The 12,970-nt window shown below is 40.6% G+C and overlaps 2 protein-coding genes across 5 annotated transcripts; one reads left to right on the top strand and one right to left on the bottom strand.

The window, feature by feature from the left end:
- The first annotated feature begins 189 nt into the window (after positions 1 to 189).
- On the top strand, positions 190 to 8,732 carry hmmr (hyaluronan-mediated motility receptor (RHAMM)). 4 transcript variants are annotated; one of them, XM_089017357.1, is made up of 21 exons: positions 190 to 324; positions 925 to 1,023; positions 1,117 to 1,187; positions 1,291 to 1,368; positions 1,508 to 1,696; positions 1,987 to 2,073; positions 2,232 to 2,343; positions 2,415 to 2,480; positions 3,284 to 3,357; positions 3,427 to 3,497; positions 3,572 to 3,746; positions 3,822 to 3,930; positions 4,018 to 4,154; positions 4,275 to 4,489; positions 6,008 to 6,082; positions 6,158 to 6,304; positions 6,388 to 7,083; positions 7,164 to 7,236; positions 7,411 to 7,587; positions 8,361 to 8,517; positions 8,610 to 8,732. In XM_089017357.1, the coding sequence occupies exons 1-21, from the start codon at positions 279 to 281 to the stop codon at positions 8,636 to 8,638; spliced, it is 2,883 nt and encodes a 960-aa protein (XP_088873483.1). In that variant the 5' UTR covers positions 190 to 278; the 3' UTR covers positions 8,639 to 8,732. The 4 variants fall into 4 exon arrangements, with proteins under 4 accessions (XP_088873483.1, XP_088873473.1, XP_088873492.1 ...); XM_089017347.1 differs by having other exon boundaries at positions 3,572 to 3,930; XM_089017366.1 differs by lacking the exon at positions 190 to 324 and having other exon boundaries at positions 975 to 1,023; positions 1,117 to 1,197; positions 3,572 to 3,930.
- A 33-nt stretch (positions 8,733 to 8,765) lies between these two features.
- Positions 8,766 to 12,304, bottom strand: LOC148901694 (insulin-like). The gene is given in 6 exon segments (XM_088991253.1): positions 8,766 to 9,293; positions 10,491 to 10,549; positions 10,551 to 10,660; positions 10,877 to 10,883; positions 11,625 to 11,683; positions 12,290 to 12,304. Coding segments are annotated over 6 exon segments (396 nt in total). The 3' UTR covers positions 8,766 to 9,147.
- Positions 12,305 to 12,970: the final 666 nt, after the last annotated feature.

Here is a 12,970-nt window from a genome sequence, read left to right as displayed (position 1 = left end):
TTTGTAGTTGTCACCGGTTTACACAGGGTAAATCATTTTAGTGAAGAATATGCACTTGAATGTTGTGTTCCTGTAATTTAAGGAAGGGAAACGCTTGCCTGATTTCAACCAATAGTCAGCGGAGTAGCCGAATTTAATTGGTCACACACACGGAAATGCGTTCATGACGTGTATTTGAAAATTTAGCGCTGAAACTCCAGTAGCTGTTTGCTGCTCTACTAGGTAGCTGCGCATTTTGGGCATTACGGAAAAAAACAATCAAAATCTTTGGAATTGACATGTCTTTCGCAAGAGCTCCATTGAAAAGGTTCAACGAACCTGTTGGTAAGTAGAATAGAGCGGCGATTTATTTTTTTTACGATGGGGATTTGCAGCGCACACACATACTCGGCACGCATCTTTGGGTTTGATATTTCAATTTAGACATCGACCTTTGGAAGATTACATGTGTGATGCTGTTAAAGTAAAGCAAGTGAAGCACCACACGCAATGGTTATTATGCCGTAACGCTAATTTGACCAAGTGTCTTGCGTGTGAACGACAAGTACACAATATTGTACTACAAATTCTGTAGCGGTGGATATGTAACGGTGGTGGCATGCTAGGTGTCTCCGTGGTAATTCTTTATTACACTGCGTCCTAAGTTCATATACCCCTCTGTACCTGTACAAAAAAAGTGCAATGACACGGTTACGTTATTAGTACCAAAGACGTGTTGTAATTAATAAGAATCTTGTAGCAGTGGAACGAGAATACACGACTGACTGGGTTCCGTCTTCATTCCAATTGCTAACAAGAGGCTCTGACTTGAACAAGGAAAAATGCAGTAAAATATTCTCAACATGAACACGCCCCCGCTGTGCACCTGCTGGGTGAGATGCCTGGTCCTAGTGCCCGCCTATTTTTTTTTTTTTTAACCTAAAGGTTGCACCCCTGCACCGGGCATCTATGACATCAAACCTGAAGAACTGAAGGGGCCTGCATCCTTTGAGAAATCGGATCGGTTCAAAGATGCAAAGGCAGGTTGGTAACATGTTACTCAGATAATGCCACATTTCTCCACTGACCTGATGATATCTTGTGTGACGTGGTTGTTTTCTTCATTTGTGTATTCAGTGCCCCCATCATCACCTTCCAAAAGTACACTGATGTCTCCTGTCAGAAGAACACTATCAGTTGATGGAATGGTGAATTACAGTTGAGATTACAAAATTGTTATGTTTTAAACAATTTAATTTGGATTCATTTGGGCCCATGCAATTTCCTTGCCATTTTAAATGTATCTTGCAGATCGAGGCGTCAAGTACAAAAAAGAGAGAACATTCCATGACCTTGGAAATGAAACAACATCGATTATTGGAGAAAGAGGTCTGTCCTTTTCAAACAATGTTTGGGCAATACTATTTCAACCAGAATTCAGAACCACCAACAGCTATAAATATACGTAGACTTGTATTGTGTTGTGTGTGTTCATTTATATACTGTATATATATTTTTCTCCTTATAGATCCGCTTACTGGTCCAGCAGAGAGGGGAACAGGATCGACGGTTGTTGTTGCTTGAGGAGGACTTTAAAAAAATGGAGGCCAAAGTGTTAGTGGCAGTCAGGGAGAAGACGGGTCTGACTGCTAACATCACCACCCTTGAAAGACAGAAAGCTGAACTAAAGAAAGTCAATGAATTCTTAAAAAACAAGGTTTGTTATACTCTTAGGTTTTTGTGTGTGTGTGGGTCTGTCTTCGCTAAAGCTCAGATAAAATAAAAGTTCCAGTAAATTGTTTTCTATATACAATTCTCAAAATGCTGGAAGCATTAACGTTAACAGAGCCCTGACATGATTTTAAAAAAGTTTCATTTTTACTATCTAATGAAAGAAATATATTGATATGGTTTCACCTGGAAAAATAAGCAGGCACAGGTATTTTGTAACCACCTGATGTTTTCAATGTTTTTCAGCCCAATTAGCGAGTGTGTGTTTGCTCCCAGGTTTCAGCTGACACAACAAAAAAGAGGATCAATTCACTTACAATGGAGCTGATGGACGCCAGGAACAAATTGGACGGCAAAAATAAGGTATGTATTTGGGACACCCACTGCCCTCATTACAACAATTTGTATTACCATTCTTTCTTACTATAAACACAGTAAAATGTTACATGAGATGCGTTGCTGATCATTGTTTCATTTGCCAGCCAATTATTCAGATGTGTACTGAATATGTTTGCGTGCAGGAGCTTAGTGTTCTACAGCTCAACTCCGAAGGTCACCTCAAGGTGCTAGAAACAGATCTCAGAGTGAATCAGGATACTGTCAAAGCTTTAAGAGACAGGAATAGAGACTTGGGTAAGGACAACAGATCGCCTTGTTTTACTGAAATGTTTGCTATGTTAATTCAACCTTGTTGTTTTTCACAGAGGACCTCCATCAAGTGATGAAAAACCAAAATGAGGATTTGGAACAACAGAATGACGGGTTACATGGTGAGTTGAACCCTAATGCAATTGCATATAGAGAAAGGCAATTTTTATAAGGCAGTGAGGAGGCCAGCCATGGTGGTACTGCTTGGAAGGGATGGCAGCAGACAGAGCAGGAAGTGGCAGAGATGAAGGTACTGTTGTTTTTTAGGAGTGACCAAGTTGAAAATGACCGTTTTGCAATTTGCAGTGACTTGAACACAATAGCATAGCGTATTATCTCAAATTTATTTAAATAATGTTACATTTTTTTTTGCTGAAAGGATAATACCAATCCTATTTTTCCCCTTTATTTGACAATATGTTGTAGTTTGGTATAATTGCACTGCGACAACTGAACTCATTTCCTCACACTTATTACTTTGTATTGATTTATTTGTATTAATATGGTAAATACAGTCATCATCGCATACTCGTACTACAGTCATCCGCACCCGCAATTCGTACGAACCCCCCACCCCCCGTATCTTTTTCTACTATCATCCCCTATCCCCCATCGTCATCATGTTCTCTATTTTTCTTTGGAAAATGAATAATGAATGTTTACTGAAAAATGTTTTAGGTTGAAAATGTCCAATGAAATCATGCCTGTCACTTATTCCGCATATGTTTTCTATTTGTAAGCCAGTCCGGCCCGTAACTCCTGCGAATAGCCAGGGTTAATAGTATATTGTTTTTATTTTCAATGAATGTCTTTCAATACAAATGAATCCTGTACATTATTGTTCATGCATTTTTGATCAAACTCCTTTTGTGAGCCACATTTGATTGAACAAACCTCTTGCCTTTCTCACAATATTATTTTTCAGCTGAGATACGGGAGCTACAAATGGAAATCAAAGTTCTTCAGGGATATCTGGATGCATCCAATGACCAGTGTCAGGTGGGCATGAAAGTGAAAATTTGGAATCGGATCCATCGCAGGCATTAATTCACAGATTCCCTTTGGTAGGATCTCCGCTTAAAGCTTAAAGAGGCTACAGAGCAAGCATTTGTCTGTAACTCCGAGCTGCAGAACCTGAAGTGAGTAAATTTGTCAAAGGGTGTCGGATTTCAATTGAAGAAAGGATCACAGATATCTGTTGCGTGTGCTGCAGACACCTTGAGCAGGAGCTGGAGCAGTTCCGTGCAAAGCTTGAAAGCACGGAAATTGCTCTGAGGCAAAAAGAGGAGGACATGCTAAAACATGACCATGAGATGCAGGCCTCAAAGGAGGACCTATCTGAAATGGAGAGGAAATTGAAAGAAGAGCTTCAGTCCTCCCAAAAGACAGTGAGTGACTTGGAGACACAATTGAACTTCATCAACCAACAAACCCAGGACTCTCAAGCAACGGTTGGTCAGCAGGAGGCTGAACTGGGATTGCTACGGGAGATGCTACAAAGGACGGAGAAAAAGATGCTTGAAGATGTGGCACATCTTGAACAGAAGTGTCTGCTTTCGGCAGAAGAGAAACGTACATATGCTCACCGATATCAATTAGAAACAACTAGAACAAAATTCATCAGTGTTGTTGTTGCTCTTCTACTTTTCAAAATTCAAGGGGAGGGTTTGAGGAAACTGGAGGAGTTGACCACAGAGCTCAAACTGCTCAAGAACACACATCAAGATGAGAAAGAAAGATGGATTCAGCTCCAGCATGAACATGCTTCTCTTGTTGAGGAACTGGCGAAAGAAAGGGTCAGTCATTGGATTTACTTGCTTGGAATTTCCTGACCCTTTTTTGATTACTTTTTCTAGTTTAGAGATGTGATGAAGGCCTTTCTTAAAGCCCATTTTTTTCTTTTTTCACATGCCTAGGATCTGACAGACTCTCTTACTGTGCTGCTGGAGCAAGAGAGGCAGGAGTCAGAGGAGCACCGGAGTAAGCTGCATGAGGAGCTCGAGGAGGTGCTGGGAGAGCTGGCGCTCATGGAGGAGCAGACACAAGGACAAGGTGAAGCAAGGGATCAGAGTCAAGTGGAAATCAATGCGTTGAGGAGACAACTGAGGGAAACCAGGGACCGCTGTGAGCGGTGAGTTTCATCAAATGTAACTTGAGCTCAGTATCTTGGTGTCTAATTTAAAGCAGATTCTTTTCTTACAGACAGTGTAGGTGTTCAAATACCCTGTCTGTAAGTAAAGAATCTGCTTTAAATTAGATATCAAGTAGACAGGATGAACTTAGTACGAGTATCTTGGTGTGTTCCGAGTTACCTGCCTTTGTTCATTTCGGAAAATTGTGAAACCAAATTTAAAGAATGAGTGAGTTTCAGTTATCCTGCCACTGGATGACAGCAGCGAATGGTACAGCATCCGCCCGGCATTCTATAATTTCATTTTGAGCAGTGTCCCACATTCAGTCTTTTTGAGTAATGGCCCTGTCAGGCGACTGTGTAATATATTGGACTGTTACGGTGCGGTCAACTACTTGAATCTAACTCTTATGGATTTTCTTGAGGTTTGTGCCAATTCCCATAGCCACCAAGCCAACCCAAAAAATTTTAAATACCAATATCAGGCGATTAATTTTTTTGAAACGTGTTTCTGGTGTTATCTGGCTTCAAAAGTCAAACTAAAATGTTTCACACATATGTGTTACTCCAAGTTCAAGTGTAACTATGTAATGTCAATTGACTACATTTCAACTCAACGTGGGTGTAAATTCCTGGAATTCAGCATATTTGACATCGACCAACCTTTCAAGCTGCGCAGCACATCTGTTACACAGGATAAATAACAGCATCCCACAGGCTGGCCCATCCTTTCATTCTCCTAATCTCCCTAATGAAGACAAATGCTCGGGAAACATTGTGGAGACCATGTCCCTCTCCACACCCTGAAAAGCAAATGATGAGGAACAGAATGAGCATTTTCATCCATGATAGAAAATTAAAATGCAAAGTCTTTGTTCATCTAAGTAGCAATACCTCATGGAAATAAACATTTGAAGGTCACCTATTTAATAGCATTGCATGGATTTATTATGTTGAGGACTGGGCGTTATGGTTGTAGATGTACAGTATCACATTATAAGTATTTCTTAGCAGTCGATGGACAACCAAAAAAAGAAAAGAATAAATCGAAAGATATAACGAAATAAAACGCTTAGACCAAACTAATTTTGAAAGACTTCATAGTGTTTTTGCATCTACTATACTATAAGGTAATGCACACTGTTGTTTACATCCATGATTCTTAAGTAGTGCTGTCAATTTTCATCTGCAGCAAGATGATACCCCAAAGCAGCATCGGTCAATGCACTTCACTTCTTCATCGGTTCAATGGCTTCATCAAGTCAGCAAGACACACTTTTGGGCTCGATGTTTTGTCTTATGTGCTTGAAAATATGATCCAAATCTAATGACATACTGCAAAACTTCCACAATCCTGCAGAATGGCTAGCAGTGCATGGTAGTGGTTTTCCTCCTATTTTCTTTATACCAAACATTTTGTCAAACATATATTCTGTGGCTATTAATGTAGCTCTTTCATAATACATATCAATATTGACCCATCAACACTTGAGTAATTGCATCCTATCATTTGAGCAGCGACCTGACATCATTGAGAGAGGAGCATTCCACCGCCAGGAGAGAACTGGAAGAGATGTCTACGGAGCTTCAATAGTGAGTTGTCAAATGTGTTGTTGTTGCTGTTGTGTTACATTGCAATATTCTGAGAATTTCTGTTGTCCGGTGAAGCACCAAAGAGTCTCTGAGAGCTTCTGAGGAGAGTTACAAAAAACTTGGCGAGGAGATGAGCAGAGTGACCCAGCAAATGCAAGAGGAAATGGACAAAGCGATTCAGCAAAAAGATGAGGAGCACCAAATGAGACAAAAGGATTCAGGGTTTGCCTCTTAATCGCATGAGTTCAAACAATAAGGTCTTCCTTTGGCTTTTTTCTTAATTTTACTCTCTTATCTTGATCTAGATATTTGCAGGAGCTGCAAGATTGCCTCACTCAAAAGGTTCAGGAGATGCAGGCCTTGGAGTCCAGCCAGACTGTGAGAATATCTCAGTTAGAGCAGGAGGTACTGCGCCAGGCACAAGACAACAAAGAAGCATTGCGGCAAATTGAAGAGCAGAAATTTGCTGAGCTTCATGAAAAAGAAGAAATGGCTAATAAACAGCTTGGGGAAGTTTTCCAGGAAAAGTTGAAAATAATGGAACAACTGCTACAAGAAAAAGAGGAGAAAATTAAATATCAAGTCGAGCTCGAGGAGAATAAGGCAATACTGGATGCTGAAACCGAAGACCACCAACAGCTCAGGTCAGAAGTTCACCGACTCCAGACTGAGCTCAATAGATTAAGTGAAGAAAGAAGTCGACTTGGGACTCAAATTGAACTCTCAGAACAATCATTGATGACGGCAAATATGGAGAAAAAGCAGCTTCAGGATCGTTTGGAGGAAATTCGGCTAGAGTGTGTGGACCTTCAGGCGCAAACGGCCCTCACAGAGGAGAGGGTGGAGAGTCTGCTGTGCAAAATGGAATACCAACAGCAAGAGCGGCATGCTCTGGAGCATCAAGTCAAGAGGCTAACTCAGGAGAAGGTCACACTGCAGTGGGAGATGGATGAGCAGCGACAGGAACTCCAAAATCAAATAATTGAAGCACAGGAAAACACGTGAGCAACTTTTTTTTAAATCAAAGCATGAACTCATTTACACTTTACAAAAGTATATTTCTATTTTTTTTCTTTCACAGATCTTCAAGTTCCGAGACAGAACATTGGAGATCACAGTATGAGGAGCTGTTTGCTAAGGTTAAACCCTTTGAGGTTAGTCTCCTCCAAGCAAACACAACGAAATACATTGTATAACTGTTGTGATTGTAAATGTTGGGTAGACGCAACAATCCAACGAACCAGTAATGCATTTAAAAGTTGGGAACACTCGTCCAAAAAATTTGATTTCATTATACGCCTTGAAAATATTTTTTGTGGCAACTCTAGGAGCAGTTGAATTACTTTGCCGCTGAGCGAAATGCACTTCTCAATGAAAATGGAGCGAACCAGGAGGAACTAAACAAGCTGTCAGATGCCTATGCTCACCTGCTGGGTCACCAGAACCAGAAGCAGAAGATTAAGCATGTGATGAAGCTAAAAGATGAAAATTTTAACCTGAAACAGGTAATGCAACTGGGATGTGGTGTTCTCTCCCATCACTATTTTCCTGTCAGTGTGTACGATTATGAACGTTAATAACCGTTTCTATTGTTCTTTTCAAAACAAGTTACAAAGTGTTTAAGATCGCTAACAATAAAATAGCATCACAACAAATCTGCATGGACCCCTCCTGCTTTAGACTGCATCAACTTGAATTTTACTTTACTTCATTAGAAGAAGGCATTTGCACCCTTGTGGGATGAAACTCGGGCGACTCATGATCAATTCAAACAACTCTCATTCCTTTTAAGATCAGGGTGGTCACAGTGCTTGTGTTGCAGAAGCAAAAATTGACTCACTTTGGTGCAGGCGATTGTCATGTAGAAAGACTGTTGAGTCAAGTAAACTGCAAGATCTCCCCTTGCGGATCAAGGAGATGTCTGCAAGTGTGAGATGTCCACAAGTGTGACATGTCCGCAAGTGGGAGATGTCCGCAAGTGTGATGTGGCTAATGGGAGTAAGCTGGAAATGACCCTTCTCACAAATTGCAATCTGACGAGTTGGTATTCATGCACTGACCTTTGAGTTGTCTTTGTTGGTCTCGTTGGTTGGTTTGTTGGTCTTGTTATCTCTCTGTCTGTCTCTCTCTCTCTCTCTCTCTCTCTCTCTCTCTCTCTCTCTCTCTCTCTCTCTCTCTCTCTCTCTCTCTCTCTCTCTCTCTCTCTCTCTCTCTCTCTCTCTCTCTCTCTCTCTCTCTCTCTCTCACACATTGTGTGTGCATGTGTGTGTCTTGGTAGGAGGTGCTGAAGCTTCGCTCCCAATTGAGTCGTCAGAAAAGTGATCACCTCAAATCGAAGCTCCCCGGTGAATCCCAGCGCAGATTTGATCCCAGTAAAGCATTCCAACACAATAAGGAGAACAAGCGCACAGAGAATGCATCAACTTTGAAAGAAGGTCAGCAGCCAATGCCTCATCCTCTCCTACTTTCACAAAGTTAAAATGGGAAACAGATGAATAATCGTTCATTCATTTTTTTTCTGTTGTAGAAAATCACACAACAAAGAGATTCAACTAGACAAGAACATCATTGATTGAGCTTAACAGTAAAGTCTTGTTACATCAATATAACGAGACTTTACTATATATATATATATATATATATATATATATATATATATATATATATATATATATATATATATATATATATAAATACAAATGGTTGATTAGATATCATGTTTGATGAGCATTTTTTTTTAATTATATATTTTTTATCGTGCAGGTAAGGTGAGAGTTTAGTCTGCTGTAAATTCTTTGTTGTAAATAAAGCCATATTTCAACATTGGCTGTATCTGTGTCGAGCCAGTAGAGAGCACTGTGGTATTGCAGTCATAGGTTGAAATGACAGATACAAAGTCATGATTCTTCTACATCCTGCCATTTCCCAACAAAGTCACATCTTTAAGCAGAAGATCCTCTGGTTATGGCTTATGGAGCTTTATTTCCTGTCCTTCAAACACAAACGGTACATCACCGAACATGGACTTCAGGACCTTTTTTCACAGCTTGTTCTGTATTATGAGGTCAGTCGCAGTAGCCTTCCGGGTGGTAAATGCTGCATGGCTTATGACAGCATTGCTCTACGATGCCTCTTTTCACCTTGGAATCGTCGCCTCCAGAAAATTTCCTCCACTGCCGCTGCTCTTGTCTGGCCTTTTTTGACAGGGACCCTTAGAGATAAAATAACGGTTCCAAAACTGAATTAAGTCCATCTTACTGTGTGAACCTCACGTTTCTCTTTTAGCATCTGGACTCATCACACTTTAACGAAGCTTTAATGGGCCTGGCTGGCTCGTCTGTTCATTCCAATCTATTTAGTCTTATTAGGCCCTCTTTGAGGAAGCGGAGAGAGGGATATGGTAGAGCCACAATAGATTCTATCAAGACTGCCACATCGAAACTTCAAAACATCACAGGATTATTTGAGGTCTGAACACTGTTTGTTTTGTGAATAAGTTAATGAGGATTTTCATAAGAAACTGTCGAATTGAGATGAGACTCAGAGACTTTGCTTGTTAATGATGACCTCGGGATGCAGAGGAGGGAGCCAGCCAGGAGATAGATACAAGCTCGTCAACAGGCTTCTGCAGAAGGATTGTCCCAACCAACATCTGTGTAAGCTCTCAGTCGTACAGGAGTGGTCCATCGATGAAAATGTTTCTTCAGCCGTCATCTGTACTTCTTGAAGGTGTCGGAAGTTTCGTTTCTTATCCAAGAAACTTCGTCAGCAAACTAAAGTCTTACTGGTAGCATCGCAGAGATAATACTTGTGGGCTTCAATTGGCAGTACATATGCACCTAAAAGCTAGCAACCACTCATTTGACGACAATGAGGTTAAAATCTTAGTGAAAGAACACAGATGATTTGAAAGGGGAGTAAAAGAAGCAATTTTCACAAAACAACTACATCCTTCATGAAACCGGTTTGGTGGGGTGAGGTTCAATTTGGATCGTTCATACAATAGCCTGCTTAGACAACATATGATTAGTAATACTGATGAGGTGATACCGGTCAAAGTGGGGCAATCAGGCCAGTCGTTAGTCAGGACAACAGGAACTATCAGTGGAGCAGCTGCAGGGTGCAGTCCTCTGCTCCCCCCAACCTGAGAGCAGGGACCTATCATAGCAGAGTCCGGCACCACCATGTCTGGACATTAGGGATATAGACATATATGTAGGGCCTAAACTGCCAGTAAGAATTTTGTTTGCTGACAAAGTTTCTTGGATAAATAGCGAAACGTCCGACACCTTCAAGAAGTACAGATGATGGCTGAAGAAACCTTTTCATCGATCTGCTAACCAACATATAGGAAAGGGAACAAACTATACTCAAGACTTCCAATGAGGATCATTTTACATGGCCTTACTTAACAAGTATTTCAGGTCCCTCTTGTGAAGTCGTCTCGGACTGTGGAAAAAGTCCCTCTCCAACTACAAAGTAAAGGGTGTCCACAAGGAGGTCGCCACAGAGGTGGTGGGTTGTCAGGGTGCCAACCCATGGAGTCGGGAGCACCAGCAGAAAATTGCTGCTGCTGGGCTACTTACAGATGAGTTAATTAAATAAAGACACCTTTTACATAGAACTTCTGTCCCAACCGGCTGCTACCTCCTCTCAGTCTCATACTGGAAATGTTACTGGCCATTGAGCATGTCCAACATGCTAAACATTCTTCTGATCCTGGTATGAACCTTGCAGACAGGTCGACCGGTTCAGGATTAGTGGCTCTTATAAGCGGTGAACTCGACTGTGAACCTGCTCTCTAATGGAAAAAGGTCAAGACACGTGAGACAACAGAGTCAACACTTCAATCTGAGTCATATTCCACCACAGTATTAATATTGCTTTTATAGCAAAAATGTATCATTTTGGTACTAAAGTTTTGCATTTTTCTCTAACTATCAATTAATTAATTAAAAAAAAAACATATATGGCAATATTTTTTTAACAATCAATTCTGACATTACTCTTAATTTAATTATTTGCGGAATACATGAAAAAATAAGGAGGGAAACATCTTTGTTTACACATGATAAACGTACACTCTTCCAGTGTATCTTCAAGGCCAACCCCTACCTTGGTGCTTTGCGGATCTCTCCGTTAGTGCAGAATTGTTATTAGTCTCATTAATTAAATCACATTGGTAATTAAGACTCCAGGTCTGAAGTTCAGCTTCTGTTTCTAGGTGAGAGTCATTTGGAAACTACACATCGCCTTTGTGGAGGTCTTAAACTGTACCGGGGCTTATTGGCTTGGAAATGAATCATTTTAAAAGTAATCTTCAACAATGCACAAGTGGCAGGCATTATGACGTTGGCAATGAGCTTTATCTTGTCTGCTACTCCTCCATCCCTGCTGGCTGGATGCCAGGCTCTTGGCACAATGGCCCGCCTGAATTATAGATTCACCTGTGCTGCTCATTATTTTCATCCTGATTTTTAGACATGTTCATTTTCAAAGTTAAGATCTTGGGGGAATACAGGGGAAAAAAAGCCACGCTTACCTGTGTTTTTCACCTTTGCACTGGAGCACCTGGTAGTTGCAGATGAAAGAGATGCAGACCTATTGGGTTGTACAGGTACAGTCCAAAAACATCTCCACTTGGCTACATTTCCAAGAAATACAACACAGTAAGTACCTCCTCACACGTGCCTGTCATTTGTCAGCTTTGGTGTGACACTTAGGTCCCGTTATCAACACCGTGACCTGTAGTTTACGCTGATCTTCTCCTGAGTACCTTGAAGTCATTTACACTGCATGGCCTTACAGCACAGTTCAAGAATGAGAAGAAGAATGAGACAGCCTGAATGGCAGAGTTCCTCCGTGTGACAGATAAACACAACATGTCACATTCTGGTCACGTTGGGTAATAGATTAACAGATTTACTGGCCGGGTAGTGACAGCTACTGGTAAGATGTATATAAAAAATACACAGCATGAACAGCAGCTAGAAATTCATTATGTAAGCAGCAGATTCATTGCTCCCCTTTGGCAATCATGTGCATATACCGTACATGTACATTCAAATGGTTGGTACTTTATACTTTAAAAATGTATACTAACGTAGTTATTTATTCTTTTCCTTTCGGCTTTTCCCTTCAAGGGTCGCCACAGCGAATCAGTGTCCTCCATCTAACCTGGTTTTATGCTTCTCTCATACCATCTACCTTCAAGTCCTCCATACTAACAAAGTTACTAATTGCCTGTTAACCTATTCACGGCCAGACATGCAAAAATGTGTCCACTCCAGGGCCAGGGTTTTTGTCACTGTCACTCAAATTCTAGGACCCACAGAATGGATACTTTTAGGACTACATAAACATTCAATACAGCATAAGAAACCTTAGACTTTTTTCATCAGAAGAAAATAGTTAATTCTTAAATTATATAGGTCTGGAGTTATCTGAGCTTGAAATGAGGACGGCTGTCCAAAATACAATGCAATACATACATATTGGTTTATGGAAAAAGGGAAATGCTGCCCCCTTGTGGAATGAAAAAAAAACATTGTCAGAGGTCTGGCCACCGCTTTATTGGCATTCCAGCAAAGAAAAACCGAATACATTTTGGAATGGCGCTCTACATCATATTTTCAATTCCCAAATAAATTCGGGAATGGCAGTGAATAAATTAAAAATATAGTTGGTAAAATAATCCATATACTTCAATGTATTATAGAGAGTGAACAAGAGTGTGGGGGAGTTTTGGTTTGCTTATTTCAGAATCAGAATCATCTTTATTGCCAAGTATGTAGAACACACAAGGAATTTGTTTCCGGTAGAACACGCTGCACTAGTATCGTCGTCAAAAAAACTGGTAAGTGGCACTATACAGTTCCATTTTGGCTA

The sequence above is a fragment of the Hippocampus bargibanti genome, linkage group LG02 (genome assembly GCF_051943395.1).
Source record: "Hippocampus bargibanti isolate YZ-2025 linkage group LG02, ASM5194339v1, whole genome shotgun sequence".
NCBI classification, from domain to species: Eukaryota; Metazoa; Chordata; class Actinopteri; order Syngnathiformes; family Syngnathidae; genus Hippocampus; species Hippocampus bargibanti.
The sequence above is the reverse complement of the archived record's forward strand: the minus strand, read 5'-3'. Positions and strand labels throughout refer to the sequence as shown.

Coding starts and splice junctions, on each gene's coding strand:
- hmmr (XM_089017347.1), top strand. CDS start 279: ATGTCTTTCGCAAGAGCTCCATTGAAAAGGTTCAACGAACCTGTTG. Junction 2,074..2,231: donor AATTGGACGGCAAAAATAAG/GTATGTATTTGG, acceptor GTTTGCGTGCAG/GAGCTTAGTGTTCTACAGCT. Junction 8,518..8,609: donor TGCATCAACTTTGAAAGAAG/GTCAGCAGCCAA, acceptor TTTCTGTTGTAG/AAAATCACACAACAAAGAGA.